The 27,821-nt window shown below is 56.3% G+C and overlaps 1 protein-coding gene across 4 annotated transcripts; it reads left to right on the top strand.

Annotated features, from left to right (window-relative positions):
* Positions 1 to 6,243: 6,243 nt before the first annotated feature.
* On the top strand, positions 6,244 to 26,527 carry CDC42EP4 (CDC42 effector protein 4). Of its 4 annotated transcripts, none has more exons than XM_032319551.1 (2): positions 6,244 to 6,438; positions 23,865 to 26,527. In XM_032319551.1, the coding sequence occupies exon 2, from the start codon at positions 23,971 to 23,973 to the stop codon at positions 25,033 to 25,035; it is 1,065 nt and encodes a 354-aa protein (XP_032175442.1). In that variant the 5' UTR covers positions 6,244 to 6,438; positions 23,865 to 23,970; the 3' UTR covers positions 25,036 to 26,527. The 4 variants fall into 4 exon arrangements, with proteins under 4 accessions (XP_032175442.1, XP_032175444.1, XP_032175446.1 ...); XM_032319553.1 differs by lacking the exon at positions 6,244 to 6,438 and adding an exon at positions 7,193 to 7,452; XM_032319555.1 differs by lacking the exon at positions 6,244 to 6,438 and adding an exon at positions 22,514 to 22,603.
* Positions 26,528 to 27,821: the final 1,294 nt, after the last annotated feature.

The raw sequence follows: 27,821 nt of genomic DNA, 5'->3' as shown, positions 1-27,821 counted from the left end.
CGTGGGGAGAGGGGGCCATGACATGACATGAGAATGGGAAGGAAGGACAGGGATGAGCTGGGTTGCTAGGACAGGATCACCCACGTGGGGACAGAGTGCATGTGTGCAAGAAATCACCTCAACTAGCAACGATCCCATGTCAAGATCCCAGGTTCCTGCTGCCTGGCTGCCTGCCAGGATGTGTAGATGACAGAGCTCCGCAAAGCACCTGCAGCCCCCATCAGGGTACACGCTCACAGGGCTTTCTGGAGATCCAACGATCTAATACATGCAAAAGCCCCCAGAGAAGTGCCTGGAACCGTGTGGAAACGAAGCTGTCCTGAGGGCTTACTATTGTTAGGACTGGTGGTGTAAATTTCAGTGTCCCGATGCCTTGGGATCTCCCAGAAGACCTTCCAGAGCTAAAGCAGGTGGGGCTCTGGGAGGCTCACTCCACTGCAAATTCAGTAGGAGGACCACCTTGATCTGTTTTAGATCACGTACAGTTTCACTTGAGGTATAGAGAGAAGGAGTCCCTACTTAAGAAAATAAAATCTTTGAAAACTACCGATGCAGCAGGACAAGTGCTGGCCCAGGGTTAGAAGAAATCATGTATCCCCCCAGGTTCCTAATAGAGGGCTATCCTATCCCCCGTATTAGAGGGCTATGTGACCTTGGAAAATTCACTTCACCTCTCTGGACTTTATTTTCTGTTCTGTAAAGTGGGAGGCCTGGGTGACTGCTAGCATTCTAATCATTAGCCCTAAGCAGCCAAACTATGTGCTGGGATAGAAGGGGGAAATGTTCTCTCGTGCAAATTTCCATGCAATTAGTTTATTATAGATTTAATTACAAGGCTCGTATGCCTCCTCATCCTGCTCTCTTTCTGTGTCTTCGGGTGCCCCTCCATGAGCAAAGTTTGCTTTTCTAGAGGAATCCCTGCTTGCCACTCAGTCAAGACTTATCTGTTACCCAGAAACTCCACTGGTGTGGGTCTGGGCAATCAGCAGCTTGAAACTGAGTCCTCATTGCTGGCTTACCTGACATGTCCACTGTCTTCAGCCACAGCTGGCTTGTGAAGGCAACAGAGGACTTGGGTAGAGGAGAAAGCTAGCATCCTGTGGCATCAAGCCATCAAGCCAGGAAGTGTAAATTAGCCCTGACATCAGGCTGAGTTATTGTTATGACTGAAAGGCTTTACAGGACCCGAGGAAGGACACACACATGCACACATGCACACACACACGCAAGACAGTACTTACAGGAAACAGAAAACTCTAGAGAAAACCAACCCTGTAGACACAATGAGGGGCTTTGACAATTACACCCAGCCTAGAAATACGTTTCCTGGCACCTCTGCCTTATTCTCCCCACAAGAGTAAGGGACACCGAAACGCCAGACCCTTTCCCATCCTTGTGGCTTCTTTGCAGTCACTGGCTGAAGACACAATCGCATCGGCTTGAATATGGGAAGAGACTGCAGAGGAGAGACAGATGTCCCTTAGAACCTGTTTGTTCTAGAGGAACCTCCCTCTGGGTGCCCAGGGGGGCTAGGAAAGCAGAGGGAAATCCTGGCGTCAGACAGAAGCACACAGGCCTCAGGTCAGCCCAAGGATCTGGGATCTGGGGGCCTCAGTGCAAAGGGAGGGAAGGAGGTAGGAGTGACCCCCAACCAAAGGCACAGGCACAAGGACCTCCTGATTTGAGGGGGTTGTTCCTTTAAGCCCTTGGAACATGTGGGTCCATGTGTCACGTCACATTGGGACAGAGAGGATGGTGAGTGATGCCTTTGGCTTTAAGCACCCTCCTCTTCACTCCGTGGCCACGCGCTGAGCTCCAGGAAGGAATTTAACTGGAATGTTTGGTGTGGATGCGGGCTGGTAGAGACCGGGTGATAGAAGGGAGAGGACAGGCAGAGGTCCCCTAAGAACCGCCTGGAGGCAGGGCGCGTCAGTCCCCCTTTAACGTCTAGAACCCTCCTGGACTTGATAAGGTCCTGTGTCTGCTCGATAGGATGGGTGTCCCGTCTGCCCTAGCGACTTTCCCTTGCCTACCGTGGCCGAGTATAGTAACAAGATCATTCATGCTTCAGCTGGAATCAGTTTCCTTTCCTGCCGTCTTGTGGTTTTGTGGCTGGGACCGTGGGCTCCAAGTCTCGACGACTCTGGCTTTTTTTCAGTCCAGAAAGTGGACTTGCTAGCCGTGGAATCTTGGGCAGGGTACTTAGCCTTTTCTGTCTTTAATCTGATACCTGGGAGTAAAAGCAACTGGGACAGAGATGTAGAATTCTTAACTCAGAGTAAAATACTCTCAACAGCTGACAGCGGCCTTGCCTTCTCCAAGTGCTCCTTTTAGGCCAATATACCTCTGATTTGGGCTTTGGGGGAGGAAACAAGCCTTTCTGGGTGTGGACAAAAGCTCTTTCTTTCCCCCTGGTTGCTTTTCTTTCCATCTTTTCGGGGGCCCAGGAGGGTTTCTGGTTATCGAGGGCTGCCTCCAGCAGAGCTGGGTGTCTGCCCACCCCTCTCCAGCGACAATGGCAGAAGGCTCTGGGCGAGCCCCTCCAGGGCCACCTGGAGCCCAGCAGACTCCTTTATCAGTATCAGAAGTCCCAGACTGCCTCTTACAGATAATGGCATTCGTTCTTTTTCTGTTAGCTTGATTCGGGGTAACACTGATGAGAATGGGCCCCTCTCTGCCCAAGGAGGGGATGCTCAGGAACAAACGCGTTCCCAGAGGTCTAACGTGAGCCCTTCATTCAGAGACCAGCCGGCGACCACATCAGGAGCCCTTGTGGGGCCCCAGCCTGAGGCTGAAGGCTGGCCTGAGTTCTCTACCAACCTCACCCCACCTCCATGAGGTAGGAACCCACATGCCCCCCATTTACTGATGAGCACCCTGAGCTCCCCCCAGGAACCCAAGTGACTTCTTTCAGGTCATACAGTGACAGTTGGGATCTGAACCCAGATTGGCCTCAGGCGTCTGAGTTCTCAATGGAGAGCGGCAGGCCCTTGGAGCACCAAGAGGAGCCCAGAGCTGGGTTTTCTTGCTTTCCCCCTCCGTGTGTGTGTGTGTGGGGGGGGGGTGTCACTTGGTGGTTGAAGCTTGGGGCTTCAGAAATCTGGACACCACATGAAACATTCCTTCCGGGATCCATGTTTCTGAGACTCACTATCTTTAGCTGAAGTCTATGCTAATTTTCTGAGGAACCCAGAACCCTGACTGTGTCTTTTTCTCCCATCCTTTTCTCCCTCCCAGATAAACAAGATATTTCATACCATCTCGCACCTCCCTGGAAATGTCCCAGCTCAGGGGTCAGGGGAAGCATGTTAATAACGGGGTAACGCACAGTGACCCAGAACCTCTAGTTGGTGGGCGCGGGGAGCGGGCTGTCTGTCTTTTCCCCTGGCAGAAGGATAGAGGAGGGAACCCAGAGGCTAAAGTCTGACTTAACAATGATAACAGAAACCAGAAACCTTATTTTGGACTTGACAGTTCACAAAACAAGGTCACATGCTTTATCTCCGTCCATCCTCCTGATAACCTCCTAAGGCTGTTTGTTACTGTCCCCTTCTGACAGATATGACTCAAAGAGACTGACTCCTCCAAAGTCACACAGCCCAGATGTTCTGACCCCACATCTGGCCTCATTTCTAGTAAATTCCATGGCCTCTCTGTTCTGTCTACCGGCCCTTGACCCACCTTATCACCTTCTTTGGGTCCAGCTCAAGCTGACTGCTTACCTCCAGCCTCCAGAGAGCCCCAGCCTGGCGCGCAGCCTGTCTCCCTTGCCAAGGAGGGCCAGGGGGCCTCTGAGACACAGCGCCTCCCTCAGCCCCTTGAGCTTTGGGACCTGCCATCCTGGGAGGATCCCTAACCCTGTAGATGGCCCAGCAAGGTCACTGTCACCAGACAGAGCTCAGTTCGAGGCTGGAGCTGCAAATGGGAGAAGAGGGTGTACCGGGCTCTGGACTTTGCTCATTCATTCACCTGCTCAATGCACGTATGCCGGCCCACACTGGAGACTCCAGTGCCCATCAGACACTGTCCTGTCCCCAAGACCTATGGGGATGAACTGCTGTTTTGCTCTCTGGGTTCACTGGCTGTCCCAACGCCCTGATGTGGGTTAAATCCCTCAGAAGCAAAAGAGCCCCCACCCCAGAGGTGGACTTTCCCCCATGGTGGGGGGCCTTGCCCTTGGGATCTTCCCAGGGTGCCCAGCAGAGCTTCCCTCCGCCCTGTGAAAGGTGGTTCCCTAGAGCGGGGAGCCAACATGAAAGAGCACCCAGGGTGGGCAAGAATAGCTGGGGCGGGTGGGGGGGTGGGGGTGGGGTGGGGGGGTGGGCAGGGCCTCAGATCACCAAGGCTCCAAGCTGTGCAAGACATCAGGCCCTGGTGAGGTGCTGAGGTTTCCATCCTGGACCACCTTGGCTAACCCCCGCAGTGTGTGTGTGTGGGGGGGGATGGTGAAGGGACTCAGAATAGATGGGAAGCCATAGGTCAGGTCCCTCCAGAAAGTAAAATGACCTGCCCAGAGTCCTACTTTATGGCAAACCTGATTCGAGCAACTTACTGGAGTGGGCTCTCTACACGGAGGCAGGATTAAGCCACCCATTGTCATGGACCATCTTCAAGCTGGGGCAAAACAATAGGAACTAAGATGCCCAGAACCCAATGTTAACAAAGGAGGAAGGTGTGTGTTTGGGATGGGTGGGGGCCTTGGGAGGCAGGGGGTGGGGCAGTTTAAGGATCAAATAAACCCAAACCCTCAGGGCAGGTCCTAGCGGCTCCGACAGGCAGAGACACACGCCCAGGCCTAAAAGCTTATAGGTCAAGTTACAGCAGAGGTGCTGTTAAGACCTCAAATCCCTCTCCAAAGTCAGGGGCTTAGAGCGTGCCAGAAATTTCAAGGTAGCTCTTCGAGCTTCAAGTTCCTCATTTTGTTAACTTCCTCTGATCATCCGTAGACAGGTCTGAAAATTCGGAGCAAAACTTACCCTCAGTAGATACTTAGGAGGCAAAGGTCCCTAGAAATTCACAGGTCTGAGATTCCAAACATCAGGGACAAGTGACACTGTCTTTCAATGAAGCCTCCCCACCAGGGTCCTAGCAGTGCCATGGGGACCACTGTCTAGCATCACCTACTGAGCTCCCTGGGGAGCCAGCCACTGTGCACCTCCTGAAGGCAGGGTTGAGTTTTACACATCTTTGCCCCAAAGGCAAACCATAATGAAAGGCGGTGTTTGAGGAACGAGCCTCCCTCGCAGAGCCCTGAATTCGGATAAGGAGGGGCAGAATTACACAGGGGTGAAGACTTTGTCCTGGAGGTATGCTTAATTGCTGTGTAATCTAACTGGGAAGGCCAACCCCCAGACACCTGTAAAAAGGAGAACAAATTGCTGAACAGCTGGCCCTAAAAGACAAAATAATGTGTTAAAAATGGAGGCAAGGAGGGAGCGCAGGCAGCGCCCCAGCCAATCAGGTAAGTTTTCAGGGGACCGTTAAGACTAAGCTGTGGTTTCAGGACCGCCGGTAATGGGGGGGGGGGGGCTTCCAGCTGGCAGCCAAGTGGGGTAAAGCACCAGCCCAAAGGGACCTCCTGTAGGGTCCCACAAAAAGCCACCTGCGTTGGAGCGGAGTCTGGAACCCACACACCATCTCAGGACTTTATTTTATTTTTTTAAGATTTTATTTATTTTGATTTTATTTATTTGTTTGACAGAGAGAGACACAGCGAGAGAGGGAACACAAGCAGGGGGAGGGGGAGAGGGAAAGGCAGACCAGGCCTGCTCCTCTGGGGCTCGGGAGTTCATCGTCCCAGAGGTTCACTAGGAGCAGAACTTGAACGTAGTCTCCGCGGATACTTAGGAGGCACAGGACTCAGGCCTCCGGAAAGCTGGCCGATCGAAGCCAGGTCACCCCGCCCAAACCCCGCTCTAGCACCCGCTCAAGGCTGGCCTCGCGCCGGCCCCTCCCCGCCCCTCTCGATTCCAGAAAGGATCCGGGACGGAATCCACTGGCCTAGCAGCGCAGACCCCCGGGCTCCCGTCTCCCGTGGGTGCCGGGCCGGGAGGCAGGGGCCCGGGAATATTGGTTCCTGGCCACCACCGGGGCTCCCCGGGACCCCAGGGCCCCGGCTCCCGGCCGGCCTCCCCACATGGAGCTCCGACGGTCTCACACCGGCAGATTTGAACCTAGGAGGCCAAGCGGCCGGGCGGCGGTTCGCAGCCGCCATTGGCTGCGGCGGCGCCGTGACTTCAGCGCGGAGGGCGCGGGCGGGAGGGCGCGGGAGGAGCCTGGAAGGGGAGTGTCCGGGAGGCTCGCCGCCCAGAAAGCCGGAGAGCCAGAGGGAAACCGACGCCGGCGCTGACATGGGCCTCCAGCCCCGGTGCCGCTCGGAGCCCACGGAGGGGACAGCGCAGGCACGCCGGCCCGGCGCTCGCGTCTCTGGGGACTCAGGTAGGCGACAGCCGCCTGCGCCCTGCGCCCTGGGTGGGCTCGAGGCCCCCAGAGGGGCGGAGAGGATGGAAAACGCCTGGAGAGGAGGCCGAGGGGCGGGGAGGAGGGCCCAGAGACCCCCACTCCTGCGCCCGCCCCCGGGTGGAAGGGCTGGGCCGGGGCGCGTGCGGGGCGGCCCGGGTGTTGGGACCCGGAGCCGCGCACCCCCTGTCCGAGCGGATCGGGCTTTGGGGAGGAGGGGCGGCCGAGAGCCGGGGAAGCCGCGCTCCGCCTCGATTTTCTTTCCCCAGACTGGGATTCGGCGTCCGACCCAGGGCGCTGCTGGGGCGGGGGGGACGGGGGTTCCCGGCTTTCAAGGTCCATCCGCGGGCGGGGGAGTGGGGCGTGCGCTGGAGCGGGCAGGGGCACCACAATCGCCGCGCGCCGCCCGCCGTCTCCGCGAGGGGGGCGTGTGTGCGCCCGGAGTTCTCCGTGGATAAGAGCCGAATTCTTCGCCTGTAGTGGCGGAGGCGTGCACACACGCGCTCGCTCTCGTACACACACTGCAGCACACGCCACCCAGTGTCCCCGGGCCGGGGAGGAAAGAGGGAAGGAGCTGCCTGGAAGGGACCGGCCGGGGAAACAAACACTGCCCTCTCCAACCCCCGCCGGACTCCCGCCCCGCCCGCCGCCTCGGAAGACCTGGAGGCCGCGGCGGGGGGAGGCCCGGGCGGGAGAGGCCGCGGCGCCTCCGGGCGGGGTGGGGCGCAGCCGAGCCGGCAGCCCCGCGGAGGGGCTGCGCGCGGGCTTGGCGCGCCGGGTGCGCCCGGGGCCAAGCGCTGCTGGCCGGGCCGACGGCCGCCAGCCGCCAGCGCTCGGTTAATGATTTAATCACCCGCTTGGGGCGGTGGAGCCGCGGTCGCAGCGGTCGGTGGCTCCGCCCCCTCCCCGGAGCGCCCCCAACCGGGGGGTACAATACTGTCCCTGTCGCCGGTGCGTACCCCGCCAGCTGCCCTGCTGGCTGGGCCGCCGCGGGTGAGTTCGGGACTGGGGGAGCCGGGCGGGAAGTGGGAGCCGGGGCTGGAGGGCTGTAGCTGGGCGGGTTCCTGGGAGAGGACTGAGCGGGAGCACTATGAGCGTGTGTGTGTGTGTGTGTATGTGTGTGTACGCGCGCGCGCGCGCCTGTGTGGCTTGAGGGGGGGAGGGGTGCTCTGCTAACTCAAACCAGATTCCTGGTGTTTCCCGTAGAGATACTGCAGCCCGGGCTTTGGAAGTTTTCTTTCTGTCCCTAGGAGAATGGAGGGGAAATACAATGCTTTCTCTTTTCTTGTCGCCCTTTGCAATCTCACTGGCTCCCACGCCCTCCGCTGCGTCCGCGGTGACTATTCTTGGCCCGTGTGTATCCGAGCGGTTGAATGGGGAAAAGGTCCCCGAGCCGCTGCAGCCTGCTGCTTCTCTCTAGAGGGTTTGTGGTGCTGGAGGGAGGCTCTCCCTCATCCTCACCCCCGGCGGCCATCTGGACCAGGGGGAGCTTTCCCCCTGCAGCCAGCGTAAACAATGAGGGGCCCCGGCGCAGGAGGGCCTCCGGTAATGCAACTTCTTGGAACAGTCAGGGTTTCTAATAACTCCCCGCCGCCCCCGCCCGCTTTCCGAGGCTGGGGTGGAGGAGGGGACCACCAGCAGGACGGACTGAATTTTAAGAGAACAAAGAACAGGGCACAAAGGAAGGGGAAGCCGAGCAGTGGGTTTCCCCCAGAAATGGGGAGTTTGCTGGCCCAAGGCTGGGCCCATCTAGGCCTCTAGGTGGCTCCCAGGCTCCCGGAGCTGTAATGGGGCATTCTCTGGAGTCTTGGGAGGCTCCCTGCCTGTGAGGTAGCCAGGACCCACCAGTGTGGGGGTGCCATGTGGTCTCCGGTTTTCACCAGTTGGCCTGTGCGAGCTGCCCCTGTGACTGACTGATTAGGGTGTTTATCTCCTCCAAGTGTGGACTTCGCCCCTCTCCTCCTTAAATACAGCTGCTACTTCCCACAGTGGGGGCTTCCGTGAACCTAGGGGAGATCGCCAGTGGGTTCTGGTCTTCCCGCCGGGGTCCTGGCAACCCACGCAGGGACTGGGAGCAGGCTGGTGTGATCTGGTGTGTCTGTTCCCAAGAGGTGGCAGTTTGGGGTGACTCCCAGCCCTTCTGATGTCTCTCTCCCGAGCTCACAGACTCCCTGCTCGTAGTCGAGCCAGGATTCATAGAAAACCCTTCGCTCAGGCCTCCGCTTGGAACATTCTTTCCGTTATCTGGGGTTTCTGCCATTTTTTCTCTTGATCCCGCTTTTAAGCTTTCATTGCTCTCTTACACATGCCTGCCCACCAGTGCTCATCCCAGTCGGGTGTGCGGACGCAGATTGACTTCTGTACTCCTGCCCGGTAGAGACTGACTGTCCAGCCCTCCCAGGACTGGAGTCCACGGAGTCCTAAGCGAAGGAGAGTCTTAATTACAGAATGGACTGGCTTTCCCACCCCCGGCAGATGTTGACCTGGGAGAGGAATCTTAGACCTTTCTTGATAAGTGAGGCGCTTTCCCAGAAGGGCCCCAGATTGGCTCTGGTTCAAGGATTCCAGCCCCCTCCACCTTTGGAGCGGCTGATTGATTTCTGTGGCTGGGACAGGCTGTGCCCAGGTGTGGCAGGCAAGGTGTTTGATATTGGCCGGGCTCGCCTGTCTGCTTTCTCTTTCTCCCTCTCACCCCTCCCCCACGCTCCCACCCTATCTTTCTTCCCTTATCTGGTTTGGGTCGGTGGGAGTGGAGAGCCAACGACTCCTGCTGTCAGCGTCTCGGGCTTGGTTCTGCTGGGCTAGACGTTCCACAGGCTCAGAGGAGCTTGGCTCTAGGTGGGGAGGGAGGAGTCTGTCCCTTGGAGGAACAGGATCTGGGTTGATGCCAGAGATAAGGCCTGGGGGCGGAGGGATGGGTCTTACGCAATCTTGCCCTGGGAGCTGAGAGAGGGCTGACCCAAGCTTAGGTCTTCTGACCTACGTCCTGGAGGCTTTTCCTCAACCTTGGGAAAAGGAACCAAACTCTGGAGCCAGCTGGCAGAGTCCTGAAGGCCTGGTCTGGAGAGGACTTCTGGGGTGCTCAGGGGAGGACAGACCCGTGCCAGCCTTCTCCAGATAGGGAGGTGGATGGTGGCGCCGGGAGTGACTGGTGTGCGGCTGGATGTGGCCCTTGTCTGTTCGCGGTGCGTGGCAAAGGAAGTTGAAGCTATTAGTTTCCCACATTCCCACTCGGCGTCCTCGAAGCTCGGGTTTAAAATACGCCGCTTGTGGAGCCTTGGGCTCCCTTCCAGAAACGTACATCAGAGTCTCCCCCAGGCACTGCCAGCTTGCAGCTTGGGGGGCTCTGTGCCAGGGTGGCAAGGCCTGGCATCCAGACCCCTCCACCTTCTCCAGGAACAGAGGCACGGGAAGTCTCCACTCATGCTCCCAGGCTGAGGAATGGGCTCCCTTTTGGGCTCGGCAAGGGCAGTGTGGGGCGTGGCCATGGAGGCGGGCTTAGGGAGCGGCGGGGAGGGGATGGGGGCACATCTGTAAGACAGCAGTGTCAGGCAAGAAACTTCCCTTCGTGTGTACTCAGGAACAGCCTGTCTTGCTCACCCCTGTTGGCTCAGGCTACTGCCTTCTGCCCCGGCCATGGGGGGCTGGGGGGACCTGGGAGAGCCTCCGGGTTCTCCGTGCACCTGTGTCTGTGCTGTTCTTGCGGTGACTGAAGGTGAACTGCCCAACCCAGCTTCAGATCTTCCCGGGTGGCTGCGCAGCCAGGCTCTGCGCTCCACCTTCTGCTCTTGCCCCACCTTCGTGCCCTCAGAACTGCTCCCTGCAACCCTTCTTTATTCCTTACAGCGTTGCCCTTGACCCTGAAGCAGCAAAAGGGGACTAGTGCCTTTGGCCCTGGAGGGACACAAAAGGAGCCTTCTCTGGGCTCCGCTGTAGCCTCTGCATCTCTGTTGAGAGCTGGATTAGGTCCTACGGACCAACCAGTGTTTTATTGGGGGGAGGGGTGGAGAGTGTGGAGGGTTTGCGCCTTATCGATTGCTGGTAGCCCCCAGAGCGCCCCCAGATTCCAGAGTGATCCATCCCTCATCCTAGAGAGGAAGGGCAGGGAGCTGTTTTATCCCACCTTTGTCTCATCCCTCCCGACCCCCCATCAAGCTGAAATCAGAAAGAGTATTAAGTCCTGTCTGAGAAGCCAGGCTCTTCCCTCCTGCATCACGAAAGATCAGGGAGGTGGAAGTCAGATGGGCAGGGAAACGGGTCTCAGGTTGCTGGACCTGCGGCCTGGGGGGGACTAGAGTCCCCCGCGCCTGGCCTCAGAAGCTTGGAGTTTCCCTCTCCCTGCAGTGCCTCATCCCGGGGACCCTCCAAGGACTTGGAAAAGGGTCAGCCCTGGAGCCTTTTGGATGGGGTATTGTCAGGTGACACTGAGATAGGTGTCCCAGGTTCATCACGTGTCCTCCTGAACTTGGCCAGAGCGCCGGTCACTGGGGATGCTGGAATTTTCCTCCTGCCTCCCCAGATACAGACATGGGCTATGCACTGAGAGGGAGAGAGAACCTGTCACAGCACCTCCATGGCACACAGGTGAGTGCTCACCTCCTTGCCGGGTCACACTGGGAGGTGCCTGCTGTCATCGATCAGATCACTTGGAAAGCTACAAGCTAGTGCGGAGCAGACGCCCCGTGTGGCCAGGCCGGGAGGCACCTGGCTCCAGGGTCCATGCCTTTGCCTCAACCCTGCACGCACCCCGGCAAGGCCAAGACCCACTCACAGCCTGCTCCGGAGCGAGTATAGATGCTTTGTCCCCTCTGAGAGCCAAGAGCCGGGAGTGTCCTCTCCATTGTCCCCACTCCTCCGCTGAGCACTGTACACTCAGGAGAGGGAAGTGAAACCCAACAGGGCTTGGCATATCTGATTTCAAGCCCAGCCTCGTTCTTTCCGAGGCAGGAGCTCTGGGCAGGAGGGAGGAGCAAGGGGGCCCTCCCGGGTGAGGGAGACCTGCCCTGCGCTGAGGCTGCTGATCCCGGGGCCCCCCACCACCACCCCAGGCACCTCTTGCTCTCTCCCAGCTCCTCCCTCTGTGATGGCAACCTGGTGCTTGTATCCGTCAGTCTGTCCCGGGACAGGCTGAGGGAAGCACGTCTCCAGGAAGAGAGCCTCCACTAGCCAGAGTTGCCGAAGACCCTTGAGTCACTGGCTCTTCATCTTGACTCCCTTGTAGCTTCCTGTCCCCCCACCCCCCAACCAGGGGGTCACGGGTCATGCCTTCTCTTTTTTTCCCAGAGCAGTTTTAACTCCCAGGTGGTGAGGAGGCTTCTCCCTCCCGCGCCCACTGCCTTCCCCACCCTCCTCCCCTGGCCCAGAGCACACAGTTCTGGGATTAGGAGGGAGGTGGATACAGGGATAAAGGTGAGGGAGCTGGAGGGCAGAGAGGCTTGTTCCCAGGCCTGCAGGAGCAGGGCAAGGCTTCTGGTGGCTGGCTGTGGTCTGTGTTTCCCAGGATTTATCTGCACTTCTCCCTGGAGTGGCAGGGAGTGGCGTGCCCAGACTAGAGCCATTTTAACCTGAAATGCTGTGTAGCACTATGTATCCTGGGACACCTGGGTGGCTCGGGTGGTTAAACGACTGTCTTTGGCTCAGGACATGATCTCTTAGTCCTGGGATCGAACCCCATGTTGGTCTCCTGGCTCAGTGGGGAGTCTGCTGCGCCCTCTCCCTCCGCGTCTTCCTCCTGCTTGTGATCTCTGTCAAATGAATAAATAAAATTTTTCTAAAAATGCGTATCCTAAGGGGGGGTTCGTGCATCCAGAACCTTCAGGGGCCCCAGCATGGCTTCTGACCTGCCTTGGTGCCCCCTCTGGTGGAGGGGGAAAAGCCCAGGGTTCAGAGTCAGGCAGATCTCAAGACCCTTCTCTCTGCTCTGTCCCTAGCAAGGTTGCGTGGCCTGGAGACTCAAGGCAATCTCTTAGCCTCAGTTTTCTTATCTGCGAAATGGGGTGGTGATAACTCAATGGGATTGTGGGGGAAGAAAACAGGATGGTGTTATTACTTTTATTTATTATTATTATCATTTTTTAAAAGATTTTATTTATTTATTTGACAGAGATCACAAGTAAGCAGAGAGGCAGGCAGAGAGAGAGGAGGAAGCAGGCTCCATGCTGAGCAGAGAGCTGGATGCGGGGCTTGATCCCAGGACCTTGGGATCCGGACCTGAGCCGAAGGCAGAGGCTTTAACCCACTGAGCCACCCAGGCGCTCCTATTTATTATTTTTTTTAAAGGCAAAGTGTAGTCAGGATAAAGCAGCTGCTTGGTGCAGAACGAAAGCTCAGGGAATGTGATTTCCCTTTCTCATATTTGTGGTGACCCATGGTCTAGGAAGGGCCTGTCCACCTGAGATCCACAGGTTGGGGCTAGGATATTCCTGCCCAGAGTGGCTTCCTAGGCACCGGCCTGAGAGCCGCCACAGCCCATTCTGGGAAATGTTATTCCACAGTTCCCTTGATTACAAGTCACTGTCTGAGCCAGGTAGGACAGCTGCTTCTGTTTTCCAGCCATTAAGGGGTAAATTAAGCTATAGCGCATTTTCCCTGCTACAACTGAGCCTGGCTGAGTTACTGGCTGCATTTGCTCATAAACTGTAAGAACTGTAAGTTCTCTGAAATGAACAGGAATGTCTCTGAATCCAGTGGTGAGCATCATGGTTCGCAGAGAACCTTCTAGAACAGCACTGCCTGTGGAGTACCATGCTAGCCACATAGGTAGCCTTCCCATCCTCTGGTAGCCACATTTTAAAAACTAAAGACTGATGAGATTAATTTTAATGTTTTATTTAACATAGTACATACCCAAAAGATTGCCATTTCACCGCATAGTCATAAACAGTGAGTGAGATGTTACATTATTTCATCGTAGAAAGTCTTCAGAAATCCCGTGTGTATTCCACTGCTGTAGCACATCCTCACTTGGATGCTAAATTTCACAAATACTTAATCTGAATTTGAATCTCCTGAAGTTCGGGGCCGAAAAAGCAGATTCATTTATGCAAGTATGTTTTATAGGTAAGTTTTCCAAAAAACTGCATCTGGCGTCAATTTTTAAGTTTAAATATTTAAAATAAAGGATTGTGTGACCAGCAGTTACTCTGTCGACTGCCAGAAGTTGAAAATATTACTGTGGAGTGCCAAGAACAGGTGCTTCGTGTCAGCAGTGTTATTCGATGTTACATTGGCAATTGTAGCAGATGTAATAAGATAAGAATAAAGAATGGAGGAGACGGAATTATTACTAGTTACAGATGATGGGCTTGTCTAGTTGCAGGGCCCAAAAGGTCCAACCCTAACGTTGATTCCCATGTGTGCTAGACAGTCCAAGTTTAGTAGGGTGGACATTAAATACGTATAAATCAAGATTGTAGCTTTCCCATTTACCAGCTCTGACGGTCAGAACCTGTAGCTGTAGAAAAGCAGCAGGAGGCAGAACCCACTTTGAACAATAAGAGGGCATTAAATGACCCTGAATAAACATGACCAGGACCGTGTGCGACTTGTAGGAAGAAAACCTACCACATTTCATGGAGGGTATCCAGAAGACTTGAGTCAAGGCCTGAAGATTTGATGTGGCAATCAAGTCTATTCTTCTCCAAGTTTATTTCTTACTTCATTTCTGTTCAACATAATCCCACCAGGATTTCTTTGGGGATTTACGTTTTTAAAGTCCATCTGGAAGAATAACAACATTAGAAAAAAAAAAAGAGCATTTTAGAAAAAAAAAAAAGTTAAGTAGGGATGTTACCCTACTAGATGCTTAAACACGTTTTACCGAGTGGCATTGTAGACCAGGTTTAGAAATCAACAGATCTGTGAACACAAAGGGGAGTCTGGAAGGGGAGTAGGAGGTATTTGTATTTAAAGAATTTTCCTATCCAATGAAGGTAACATTTAATGCTTCGCCCACATCTTAACAACAGTCCTATATGGAATCAGTAACTAACATTACTGTTACATTTTAATTTTTTTTCTATTTTAAATGACACACAGTCGTCTTCACTTTGTTGCATTTCCTCCTAGTATTTTTCTGTAGTTGTTCATTCTTATGTTACCTGGTGGCTTTTAGAGGAAGGAAATATTTTCATACTCTTAGAAGCGGGGAAGGTCTTTGCTTCCTATAGTGAAAGCCGCAAACAATGAAACAGATTTGGCTATGTAAAAATTAATAAGCAGTCTGGAAAAGAAAACAGTCATCCAGTGTAAACAGGTATATGATAAATTTGCAGAAATACTTTCCAGATATGATGGTAAGAAATGGAATTGTATAATACTTTTTAAAAAAGTCCTACAGATCCATTGGAAAAGGTAAAGCCCTTCCCCAGAAAAATGGGCAAACAATTTCAACAACCATTCCCAAGAGAAAGGATACAGAAGCCAATCATAACAGGTTTTAAATGCTCACCTTACTTAATAGTGAAAGAAGTACAAATTACAAGTTTGCAAGTGTGCTTGCTGGTTACTGTTTGTTTTGTTGTTGTTTTTTATTTTATTTTATTATTTATTTGACAGATCACAGGTAGGCAGAGAGGGGGAAGCAGGCTCCCTGCTGAGCAGAGAGCCCGATGCGGGGGCTCGATCCCAGGACCCTGAGACCATGACCTGAGCCGTTAGAGGCTTAACCCACGGAGCCACCCGGGGGCCCCTTGTTTTTGTTTCTAACTAAAGAAGGTGTAACACCTAGTACTGGACACCATTGTCCTGTGGTGGTAGAACTGTAACTTTGGTAGAACTTTCCGGAAAACAAGTTAACAGTAAGAAACAAAAGTTACTTAACTCGCTCATATGTATCCTCTGGAATAAGGACTTGTGCCAGCTTAGCTAGGAAGGATTTTTGTTACAGAGTTCAGACAAAATGGAAATAACCTGGCATTCCTTAGTGGCCCACTGGGTATATAATTCAGGAATTTAGTACTTAATTTAACTTAGTTTAAAATTTGTTAACATGTAAATATTTTCACCCAAATGTGAACAGTGGGTCTCTATTTATCTACCTGCTGTGGAAGGTTCTGCAAGTTTCATATATCATTTCCACTTTTAATTAAATTTTAAAAAATAAGAAGAGATAAGTGAGATTAACACATTAGCCCAATACATTCAGAGTATTGTTTTTTTTGAGGCGGTGGTGGGGGAATGGAGCAGAGACAGAGGGAGAAAGAGAATCCCAAGCAGGCTCCACACCCAGCACGGAGCCCTGTATGGAGCTCGATCCCACAACCCTGAGATCATGACCTGAGCCAGAATCAAGACTCTGAACCAGCCAGGTACCCCAAAATGTTACCATCTTAACATGTAATCAATAGCAACATGTAATCAATAGCAACATGTAATGAGCTGTTTTATTTATTTATTTTTTTTTCATTCCAAATCTTTGAAGTCTTGTTGCACGTTTCATCCCTTAGCCCATGTCCGTTTGGACTCCCCACATTTCAGATGCTCTGGAGCCACATAAGGCTGGTGCTGTCCCATTGGACAGTGTAGCTGTAAATTATTTAATAACCCCTAGAGAGGCAGCAGAAGGCAGAAGTCACTGAGAAGGCGTGGTACAGAGTGTGTGGAGTGAGCCCTGCTCTGGCAAGAGCCTGGTATCCTGAGGAGCTCACCCTGCTTCCCAGTGCCCCAGCAGGGATCAGAACCGGCTAGGTACTGACACAGGTATTGGAACCGGGCCCCGTTCACTTCCACTTTCTTCCAGGAAGCAGGGAGTGCATCTCCAGGAAATGCGATCTGCCCAAGCGTGGCTGGGCAGTGGCACCCTTGGGTCAGGGAGCCTGGTCGGGATGGACATGCAGGCGGGTGGCGGAGCGAGCACAGGGCACCCAGCCTGGTCAAGGCTCTGGTCTTCTTCTTGACAGCTGGAAGGCCCATGAAACACGCGATGGGGCCTAGAGTAGGGCAGGCCTGAGAAATGTTGGAGGCGGGGCCTCGTCCTGAGCTCACTTCTAAATGTGCCAGGGAGGTCCTGCTCCAGTGTGGTCCTCCCCACCCCCCACGTCTCCCCTCCCAGGAAATCCCACCATGGGGAGGTTGCTCCGAGCAGGAGGCTGAAATGAGATCCCGAGTGAGGAGGAGCCCATTTGAGCCATCCCTGAGAGCAGGTCTCCGTTGGGAAACCCATCCAAGAGAGTCCTGGTTCCAGGGGTCTTCCAGTGCCATCCCACCCCCATCTTCCACGGGGACATTCTTGGCTGGGGACGTCTGAATGGGCTAGGAGGCCTTACCATTCTGAAAACCGTGTGTCTGAGGTCGGCCGGAAGTGGGGTCAAGTCACCATTTAGTAGCTGTGAGAGTGATCTGTGTGGGGTGAGGCTGATGCCATCTGAGCCTCAGTTTCCCTTTCTGTAAAATGGGGCAATCTTGACACCCTCCTTGCAGGGAGAGGGGCATGAGTTTCCCCTTTCCTAGCACAACGCCTGGCATGGGGCAGACACCGGTAAATGATAGTATTGCTCTGTCCGCACGAGACGTGATGGTTGGCTAGTTGTAGCACGGTGAGTGCTGGTGGTCCTGTGGGACCCCAGCCTTTTCTTCTGCTCCCTCGCAGCCTCCCGATGAGCTGAGCGAGGGCTGTAGAAGCAGCAGAGGCAGAACCTGCCCAGGGCATCTTGGCTACGATCCCGCTGTGGGATCACCCGTGTGGGAGGCTGGCCTCCAACTTGGAGCTTTTCGTGGCACTGGAAATTGGCCAGCCTCCGGTGACGGTGTAGAGGGGATGATCGTTATCTTTCTTCTCCTGCTCAGTCAAAGAGGCTCAAGCATCAGGAAGCAGCTGGTGGGGAGCGCGTTCTTTCGGGGGAGTCCTAATCTCCGTGTCTCCCGTTGGTTCAGGTTGCTGTAGATTGCCCCGTTCCTCCTCCCACAGGATTTGGAATAAAATGCATCCTTCCAGCTTGGGGGCAGGGAGGGAGGGACAGCAGACATCCATGGTGAGGTGGGGAGACCTAGTGGCACAGAGATTGAACCCAAGACCCAAGCTTGGGGCCTTGTACTGAGCCTGAGAACCAGCCCCTTCTGAGATGGTGTTGAAATGAACATCTTTCCCATAAGCCTTTGATGCTTCGGGATATTATTATTATTACTGGTGTTGTTATGAAAACAGCATGACCACATTAAAGGAAACAAACAAAATGCCTGTGTCCTCTCGAGCTTGACGTAACTCCTTTAAGCCTCTGTTGGTGTAGGTTTGGATCACTCTGTGTAGACCAGTGTAAGCCCTGCCTGTTTCTCCCCCCTCCCACGTGATGGCCCGTGGTCACCCGTGGCCCATGTGGCAGCCCGGTCCTTCGTGATCGTGCTCCTCCTCGTAGCTGCGTGTCAGTCCGTTAACAGCCAGTTCCTTATTCCGGGCTGTTAGGTGGTTTCCTGCCTTTCGAGATTATAAAGAAGGCTTCTGTGCATATCGGGGTAAGTGACTTTTCCCTCTGCTTTTTGAAATCGTTCCATAGGGTAGGGCTCCCATTGGAGAAGTGGCTGAATCATAGTCATTTTCAAGCCGTTATTTAGGGAAACCACGGTAGTGGCCAGAGTCCTGGTGTGGTGACAAAGGCTTGGCTCCCGCCCATGACCTCAGCAGGTCCCTTAATGTGGCTTCGCCGTCTCTGAGAGACTGGTTGCTCCATTCCCAGGATCTTCAGGTGATACTTGACACAGAAACGCAGGTGGTACCAGTGGGGGGTCACAAAAGACCGTGTTCCCATCCTGGGCTTTTTTTTTTTTTTTAAGAGTGTTCAGGCTCAAAGACCGTGCTGCTTAATCTCCCGGTGCAGATAGCACGCTTTCAAATCCGAGGGCTTTTGCAGGGCATGTGAAGGAAGTAAAAATTCCAAATAGTACCAAAGTCAGCTAAAAGGATACCACAGCCCCGGTGGAGGTTCCTCCCGCCCGCCCTTTGTAACAGTGTGGATCGAAGTGTCCACAGCTCGCTCCCATTCACGGCAGCCCTTGTCCCGTGGCTAGAGGGAAGCTCTCTCTGGCCTTCGGCTGGCGCGTCTTATCTTGTCAGGCTAAGGCTGCCAAGTGTTCCAGAAAGCACCGACTCTCTCTCTGGCCACACAGGCCAGAGCTCATAACCTCTTCTGGGGGCCAGCGGCCCACCTCTTCCCTGAGCTGCTCGCACGAGCCCCTCTCTGCGTGGCTCCAGAAGGCAGTCGCCCTGTAGCAGATGCCTCCTCGCCTGGTTCTGGCCAAATGAACCTCTCCCTGGTGGTGGCATGTCAGTTGCGTACCTGGCAGAAGGGTTCATAGCCCACTGGGTGAGACCTGGCACCGCAGAAGGCCTGTGGCGCTTGGCATAGGGCCTGGAAGGCCTGGAGTCCCGTTTGATTCTGAGCCGGCCGCCGTGGAAAGCTCCGGATGCACCGATTGGATGACTTCCCTGCTCAGGAACTACCTGTTGGTTTCCGTTCATACCTAGAACGCCATCCGAGCTCCTGCCAGGCCGGTGCGCCCCGGCCCCTGGGTTTTCATTCTGTTCCTCGAACTCCACCAGCTTCTTCCCACGGGTGTTTGCAGGGGCTGTGCTCTCGCCCGGTGGCCCTTGACCTGACTGATTCCTTCCCATCTTCCCGTTCTCAGCCCGCAGAGCCCCTTCTTAAGCGCCCCCCCCCCCCCCCCCGCCGTCCCATAACACCCACATTGGCTCCCGTTTCCTCGTTTCCTTCCCTCTGGGCACCAAGGACTGCGAGAGACCGTCTCAGTGGGGTCTGTAGGGCCCTGTTCCCCAGCCAGCTGCACTCACGGTACACACCTGCCCCAGGAAGGCCGGGGCTCATTCAGCTTGTGATTCTCACTGCCCTTCTGCCTTCAGGGCCTAAAAGAGTATGGGAAATCGGCCTGTATGCAGGAAGCCGTTGAATGAATGAATGAGTGAATGAATGAAGCCTGTAGCCATTCCCAGCCACGACAGGTCGTCCGTCACCACATACCCCCTTCTGTTCAGGCATGTTGCTTGGGGCTGGCCCAGGATGGACATTAGGACAGCTCAGCGGAGCTGATGGAGGGACAGCCACCCAGGGGCGGTGCGGTGGGCGTTGAAGCGTGTGTCCTCTGAGGGAGGGTGACCTGCAGGACAGCTGCAGAAGTGAGGAGCTTTCCCCGCTGCCGCCGGAGAGCTTAGTTCTATCTCCTGCCTCGGTCGGGCTGCCAGCAGCTGGCCACTGCCTGGGTGTTTGGGAGCTGTGGATTCGTCTAGCCTGTCCTTCTGTCTGTCTAGCTGCTGCTGGACTGGCTCATCTGGGAGGCCGGTGCTCTGTGTGTGACGGGCCAGGAAGGATGGGGGGGAGGGGTCCAGGTGAGAGCCGTCCTCTGGAGTCCCAGGAGCAGAACTGAGCCGCGGGTGTGGTCGGGGTAAACCCACCAGGGGCCTGGCCTTCCAGGAAGGGCTCCCTGCTCCTGCCTTAAAGGAATGTTCTGTGGTGGGGTCAAGGGTAGGGGAGTCTAGACCCATCAGAGGCTGGGGAAAGTGAGGGAGAGCCACGAGTTCCTGCTAGGGTTTTCCTTTGCTCTGCCAGGAAAGTGGGATGTGGCTTCCGGGCTGGGGTGAGGGGTGCCCGCCCTGGGCAGGCTGTGGGGAGTGGCCGTCCTGTCATCGGGCAGCCTATTTTAGCCACTTCCCCAGAGCTGAGTCATCTCACTTAGCAACGCCCCCTGCCGAAGACACAGCCAGCTCTCTCTGGCACGATCCCCTTCCTGGTGGGCTCTTTGGCATCCTCACCGGCCCCCTGACCTGCCCGGCCACCTGCTGGTCCTTAATCTCAGTATTCCTCACCCCCACATTGTTCTGTGTTCAGAGGTTAGGGTTCTCACCAGCCCTGAAGCCTGGCAGGTCGGGTTTGAGCTCTAGGATTCCGGAGACCCAGACCTGAGCCAGACTCCTGGATTCCTTGCTGGGCAGCAGGATGGGTAGGTGACTCGTACAGGCCCCAGCTCTCTCGAGAATTTTTCACGCTGGGTATTGGAGATGCTTTGGTTTTTATGAGCCAAAAACCCTCCTTCCCACCCGCAGAGAGTGGGACTACAAGCGGAAGATAGCATTGGCCAGACTTTCGCTTTTCTTTCTGGGGCATAGGGCCGAGCCAGGTGCTGGGGCTCTGGGGGCTGACCTGCGGGTGTCCCTGCTGGCCTCTCTCCCCTGTTCTCCTGTTTTTACCCACCAGGATAGATGTGGGGGCTGATGGGACCCTCCTGTCCCGTAGTCCCAATGGCCAGAGTACCAGGCCCCTGTGAGTGGCCACAGAGCTCTTTACCAGGTCTGCTGAGTCCCTGGCTGCTGGGTTCTGTGGTGTGTCTTTTTCTCTGTGAGGAGGAGCACTTCAGATGGGGAACTACGGGGCTGGCTGCTCACTGGGTCTGGGGATTCCTGCCATTGCCTTGAAACCCTTCCTGCAATGCTGCAAGTTCATGACTGTGTTCCCACGATTCTAGCCCTTCATGCCGCCTGCCCTGCCTCTCTGCTTTCTGTGTGTGTGTACGTGGTAAATAGCAGAACCTTTAATTTCATAGCTGTGTTGGGAACCTGGGGCTGTTCTGCGCCCCCGCCCCCGGGGGACATTGGGAAGCCTGGAGATGCTGGAGACATTTGAGGAAGCAGCCAGACTCCTCCTCTCTCTGGGCTCCCCTGGCCCGGAAGCAGGCCGGGTGGGGGGCATTCTGTGGGTCATGGTAACTGATGGGGGCGCTACCCACCAAAGGCCAGAGAAAGGTCTGGAGCAGAGTAGAGAGAGCATTAGACCAGGAGACCTGCTTCTCACCCAGCTCCGCCCTCTGGAGCACAAACCTGGATAAGTCACTTGGCTTCAGTACGCCTATTTTCTGGGGCTTCCCTGGGTGTCCCTTCCCTCCCAGCTCTCTGAAATCCCAGGATTCTGTGATGAGAGGCAGACAGGTTGAAGACATGAGCCCTCTCCATTCTTGCTTGGTGGGTGGCCGTGGAAGCCTGAGGGGTTCCCTAGTGTCACAGTGTCCCTGGAAACCTGGTTTGGTTTCCTTCCGTTCCTACCAAGTCCGAAGCCAACTGTGGACTCCCTTTCTCTTTTTTAGCCAAGGAGAGTATTCCCCCAAAGATGGGCCTGAGAGCCCATGGCTGGCCCAGAGGGTCACATAGGGTGACCCTCTTCTGAGCAGTGGCGAGGGGATGACCCTGAGGCTGTACTTTCCATGAGTTTAACAGTCCGCAGACTATGGCCCATGGGCCATATCTTGGCCCACAGCTTGTTTTTATATATAAAATTTTATGGGTCACAGCCATATGCTTTGTTTACATACGGTCTGTTGCTGCTTTCTTGCTATACAGACAGTATCTTCCGCGAAGCCCAAAATCTCGAATCTCTGACCCTTTATAAAAAACATTGGCCAGTTGGTCTAGCTGACGCGCGTCTAATTGTTTATAGAGGTTCGATCCCAGGACGTGGGCCGGAGGGACGGTTCAGGTTGGGGTGGGGGAAGCTAACCCGCCCGAGGGTTTGGTGGGGAGGAGGAGGAACAAGAGGAGGGAGAGCTGACGGCCGGAGTGGGTCATCTCAAGGCCATCCGGGAAAGTCCTTCCTTGGCTCGGAGCCCAGCCCAGGTCACCTGTGTGGCAGGTCTGCGCCGGTGCCTGGCTCCCGCTGCACGTCCTACGGGACTTTGTTTGCCCGAGTGACGAGCGTGGGATTGCCCAGGGCTGGCATGGGGCTGGGAGGAGTGGCACTTGCTTGGGGGAGGGAGCCGTCAGACTGGGCGTCCGTAGCCGGACCAGGAGCCAGGACACCAGGGGAGGGGGTGGTTGGAGGACAGAGAGGTCCGGCCGGGGACCCCAGAGCTGTCTGTAGGCTGGACGGAGGTGTTGCCTTCGGTGGGTCTGCTCGATGGGCGTCAGCGGTGAGCAGGTCCATCAGACCCGCTCTGGAAGCTCGTGTCCAGTGGGCAGGTTACAGCCCCGTGGGCGGGAATCTGCAGGAGCGGGGACGTCCAGAGTGCTGGGAGGCCAGCGAGGGCGTTTCCCAGAAGTGACGTGACATCTGAGCCCTGAAGGATGTTGGGTAAGGCAGGTGACAGGGTATTCTACCAGGGACCTGCGTTTGTCCAGTCCTGGAGTCCAGGAGGCAGGGGCCCCAGGGCAGAGGTAGAGGACAGCAAGGAATGGCATTGGGGAGGGAGGGGGGAGGGCCGGTGGCAGATGCAGGGGTCTGCGCTGGGGAGTCCTGCAGGGGTTTTTGTTTTAGATAAAAGGTGACGAATGGTCTGGAGAGGGGCAGAAGGGGATAAATGGGCATCCGCCGGGCTCATGTCCGGGGTCAGGTGGGATGGGAGGCAGCGTTGGGGATGAGGAAACCAGTGGGGTACCTACAGGTTGTCCTTTGCGGTGGGAAGGGTAAGGCTGCCATGAAGGTAGAGTTGAGTCCTGTTGGCAGGACTGGGGGGCAACACCCCATCTTCCCACCCTTCTCGGCCCTCCGCTACCAGCTTGAGCATTTGGAGCCGGTCGCTCTGGAGGACAAGGGGACCGTTTGGCTCCAACACAGGACCTCATTTTGGTGCTTGCCAGGAGCTATGTGGGTGGTTCCTCTAGCTTTCAGATAGCCCAGCCTCTGCTGGGGTCCCCCCTGCTGCTCTTCTGTTCAGACCCCCGCCTGGGTCTGTGGATCTCAGGGGCCAATCATCTGGACCCTGTCCGCCCCCTACCCCGATGGTTAAAGAAATCAGGCGCAAGAGGCACAGAGTGAGTCTTCAGCAAAGAGCTCGGCCCCACGGTGGAGAGGTAGCAGGCGGGTTCCTCATTTATGGGACACCCAGCAAGGACTGGGAGGCTGGGGAGCTGGTCCTGTGGGTCCCGGCAGCCCCACCCCAGTTCTGATTCAGAAAGTGAGCCTGGCCGCCCACACACGGGGAGGAGGTGTGTCCGGCAGCGTCTCTCTGGGGCTCGTCCTGTCGGCTCCCTCCTCTGAGGACGGTGACTCAGGTTGAAGTGTCCCCTGACTGCAGGGATTGAGGTCAGACGGCAGGAAGGACTTACAGCATGTGTCCGGCCCTGGACTGCCACGTGGACTCGCCTGTGTACCTCCGTCTCCTCCGGTGTGGTCACGTTCGCTCTGGTGGCATTCTGGCTTGCGGGGGCGGGGAGACGTCGTTCTCGTGGGTTCAGGGGGAGTATGTCTGACCTCCACTCGGCTTTGTAAAAAGCGCTCCCCTGACCCGAGTGCCTGGGCAGGGCTAGGGGAGGTAAGGCAGGGTTGAGATGCCCACTGCGGATCTCCGGCTTATTTCACAGGAGTTGGTTTTGGTGGGAGGGCTGAGGTTTGAGTAGCAGCCCCTCGGGGCCACTGGGCTTTGGTGCTGTGTGGCCCGTGGGGGTTAACCCTTTGTCTGCTGTTCTCTCCTTGCAGCCCTATGATCTCCTCCTCGTCACCCCCTCTACCCGCCGGACTTCAGATCTGACCCCCCAGCCGCCTGCCGTGCCCCCTGGAGCTCCCCCGTCATCCCCCGAGCAAGATGCCTATCCTCAAGCAGCTCGTGTCGAGCTCGGTGCACTCCAAGCGCCGCTCCCGCGTGGACCTCACGGCCGAGATGATCAGCGCCCCCCTGGGCGACTTCCGGCATACCATGCACGTGGGCCGGGCGGGGGATGCCTTTGGGGACACCTCTTTCCTCAACAGCAAGGCTGGCGAGCTGGACGGTGAGTCCCTGGACGAGCAGGCCTCCTCCTCGTCCTCCAAACGCAGCCTCCTGTCCCGGAAGTTCCGGGGCAGCAAACGGTCGCAGTCGGTGACCAGGGGGGACCGGGAGCAGAGGGACATGCTGGGCTCCCTGCGGGACTCGGCTCTGTTCGTCAAGAACGCCATGTCCCTGCCCCAGCTGAACGAGAAGGAGGCGGCCGAGAAGGGCTCTGGCAAGCTGCCCAAGAGCCTGTCGTCCAGCCCCGTGAAGAAGGCGAGCTCCGGGGAGGGCGGCCAGGAGGAGGTGGGCGAGGGGGAGCTTGGGCCCCGGCGGAACGGGGCGGCCGCCCCCCACTCCCCGGACCCCCTCCTGGACGAGCAAGCCTTCGGGGACCTGACAGAGCTGCCCATCGTGCCCAAGGCTGGCTTGGGGCTCAAGCACGCGGAGTCCATCATGTCGTTCCACATTGACCTGGGACCCTCCATGCTGGGGGACGTCCTCAGCATCATGGACAAAGAGGAGTGGGAACAGGAGGAGGAGGATGGTGGTTACCATGACGACGGGGACGCAGCACCACACAGCACCCTGCAGGCTCCCCTGACTGTGGCGGGGGCAGCGGCGGCGGGGGGCCCTCCGAGGGCCAGGCAGGAGGGCGCTGCCGGCCGGGACCTGCCCCAGGACGAGGGGTGGGCGGCGGCCCCCAGCCCCGGCTCGGCCCGCAGCGAAGGCAGCCACACCACGCGGGACAGCAGCTCCCTGTCCAGCTGCACCTCGGGCGTCCTGGACGAGCGCAGCCCAGTCCCCCGGGGCCCCGAGAGGGCTCGGGCCCCGCTGTCCCGGCAGCCCGACAAGGAGTTCTCCTTCATGGACGAGGAGGAGGATGAGGAGATCCGAGTGTGAGAGGCTCCCGGCCTCCCTGCCCCCAAGCCACCCCCCCCTTCCCTGCCCCATCTCCTGTGCAGGGCAGCCAAGAGCCCGGCTTCGGTTGCAGACCTTGGACCTCCTGGACGAGAGGCGCTGGCGGGGGCCGTGGGGAGCACCCAGCCCTTCTGAGCACTGTGGGACAGCGGGGGCTGACAGAAGGAACCGGCTGTCCCTTTCCTCTCCTGGCGTTCCTCCTGTGACCGGTGGCTTGTGGCAGAAGGAAGGGTGGTCCCAGGCCCCCAGCACCCCCCATCCCTCATCCCCGGTTCATGCACCACAAGCCTGGAGCCCCTCGGAGCAAAGCCGGACCGAATGTGTGCACTAAACGCAGCCCCTTCTAGGGGAAGAGAACAGGATGGGGAACGAAAGGAGGCCTCAGGCTTCTGGAATTTTCTAGAAGGGGCTCTTCCAGGAAGACACTAGAAATAGGTTGGGCACTGGCTTCAACATTGATTTGTTTGTTCTTGTCACGTTTAAATCCTTCCAGAGTGGTATCTGGAACAGTGTTGTTAGTAGTTCTGCTGCCAGAAGGAAAATCAAATCCTTTTAGAAAACCTTTATACTAAGTGCTTCCAAACTTTATTTAGAACGTATGGGGCGGGTATCTGTGCTCAGTCTGTCCCTCCTCCTGCCCCATGGCTCTTAACAGTTGAAGGCAGCCAGTATAGAAAGTTACTGGAAAATGACTTTTTAAAAAATAATATATCATTCCTATGGAGGGATAAAAGCTTTTTTGACTGGATTTCCCCACCCCCACCCCCCCACTACCCCCCCTACACCCCCCCCCCACACACACACTACTTCCCCTTCCTTCAGGCCTTTGTGCTGGCAGACACCCTCCCCCACTTTGGAGGGCCCTAAGGGTATATAGAGTTGCCAGATGTAGCCACAGAACAAAACTAGAATGCTGAGATAAATTAGAATATCAGGCATACAAAGGAAAATTTTTTAGTATAAGTATGCCCCCTCTGTGTTTGATACATACTTAACGCGCGAAAGAAAAAGATGATTTGTTCTTTAGAAATTCAGATTTCTCTCTGGTCCTCATCACCCTGCCCCAGGGGATCCAGTGGGAGCTTGGGTGTACGGCCCAGGGTTAACGGGTGATTTTCGGGTCCTGGGAACAAGCTAACCTACCCTCTCCTGTCCTCCCCCAGCTGGTGTGGGGAGCGGGTTGGACAGACGTACCACAGGACCCAGTCTGGGGCCAGCGGGCGTAGCTGCTCTAGTCTCCCGTGTTTTGTCAGATCCTGATGCAGACACTAACTTAAATTCCTGATTTCCCGGCCCCGTCGGTGCTGTTTCCAGTAGCGTGGCTCCCACTAGGGGAGGAATCAGAAGGGGCTGTGCGGCCCCCGCCAGCTACCCCTTGAAACCCATCCAGACTCAGCGGTCAGCTCCAGATTCTAAACTGTATATTTTTTTCATGGTATTGTTAAAACAGTGAGGAAACATTAAAAAAAAAAAAGAAAGAAAAAGAAAGCCCTTAGGCACACCAAGTGTCTGCCTCTGCTTCTGGGGAGAGCTGTTTCAGGATGCGGTGGGGGGAAGGGTGGAGGTGCAGACCGGGGTCCTGGGGCTGCCTGTGCTCCCACAGCGCTCAGGGCCTGAGGGCGCTTCTCTCCCTGTTCCTTTGGAGTCCTCCCCTGCCCTCCTCCCCAGCCTCTGGAGACCTGCCTGGGTGGGCAGACTTGGGGGGTCTGGATTGTAGTGCCCCGACCTGCCACTTCCCAGCTGGGGGCCCTTGGTCACTCAGTTACTTGGCTGTTGCCCTGTGACACAGAATTCTGCTCTTGCAGGGCTGGGCTGCGCACAGGGTCACTGTCATGGTGTTGGCAAAGTTACTTCTAAGCTGCCCCCCTTCCCCGGTCCAAACTCCCAGGGGCCCAGATACATGGGAGCGGTCACCACGGAGACACAGTGGGCGCCGTGTCGGGGAAAGGGGTTGCCATCCCTTCTTGCCTGGCCTTCTGCCACCTGGCCTGGAGAACACCTTTCCAGGCAGCCCATTCTCTGCCCAGCCTCATGGCCTGCGAGGTGGGCTGGTGTCCCTGTTTTATGGAAGGAATGTGCTCGAGAGGCCACGGGGTTGGCTTCCCCGAGTCACGAAGTAGTAGAATCAGAACATCATGGACTTAGAGCCCTGCACCTTGAAGGTGCTCAAAGCTTTGTTCTTTTGGGAAGCGAGGTTGGGGAGTGAGTCTGTCCTGGGTGGGGTGAGCCCTCTGGCCTGCTGGCCCAGCTCCCACCTCACCACCTTCCCTTGTCCCGCCCACGGTCCCCTTGGCATGGGCGTCTCAGAGTGTCAGCCCGGGCAGGGCCAGCAGCTCTGTGAGCCGAAGCCCCTCGCACACAGCCTCCTTCTCACCCGGGGGCTGGTGCAGCTGAGTTTCTGGAACCCTGCCCCTCGCCTCGAGCCACCCAAGAGATCTGGTCTTGTGCTCATCCTCCCTGGGAAGCCATTAGAAGCATAATTAAAATGTCTCCCAGGTCCCTCTGCCCCTTCAGGGGCTCATTCCCAGCTAATGAGGGATGTGGCTAAGGGTGGGAGTTAGAAGCTGGGTGTGGTGGCCCCAAGCGGGGGAGGGAGACGCGGTTGTTGGTGGGGGGGACAGGGTCCCTGGGGGCTGCGGCAACACAAGCCCACCCAGCCCTGGCCACCACTGGGGTATCTCCCTTCCCTCCCCCCACCCCCACCACTGCCAGCAGCAGTGCTGGGCTCTCCTGCTTCTTTGGCACACACTGTTCTGTCCCATTACTTT

The sequence above is a fragment of the Mustela erminea genome, chromosome 18 (assembly GCF_009829155.1).
Source record: "Mustela erminea isolate mMusErm1 chromosome 18, mMusErm1.Pri, whole genome shotgun sequence".
Taxonomy (NCBI): Eukaryota; Metazoa; Chordata; class Mammalia; order Carnivora; family Mustelidae; genus Mustela; species Mustela erminea.
The sequence above is the reverse complement of the archived record's forward strand: the minus strand, read 5'-3'. Positions and strand labels throughout refer to the sequence as shown.

Bases quoted from the DNA above. Each gene is read 5' to 3' on its own strand.
- CDC42EP4 (XM_032319551.1), top strand. From the start codon at position 23,971: ATGCCTATCCTCAAGCAGCTCGTGTCGAGCTCGGTGCACTCCAAGCGC.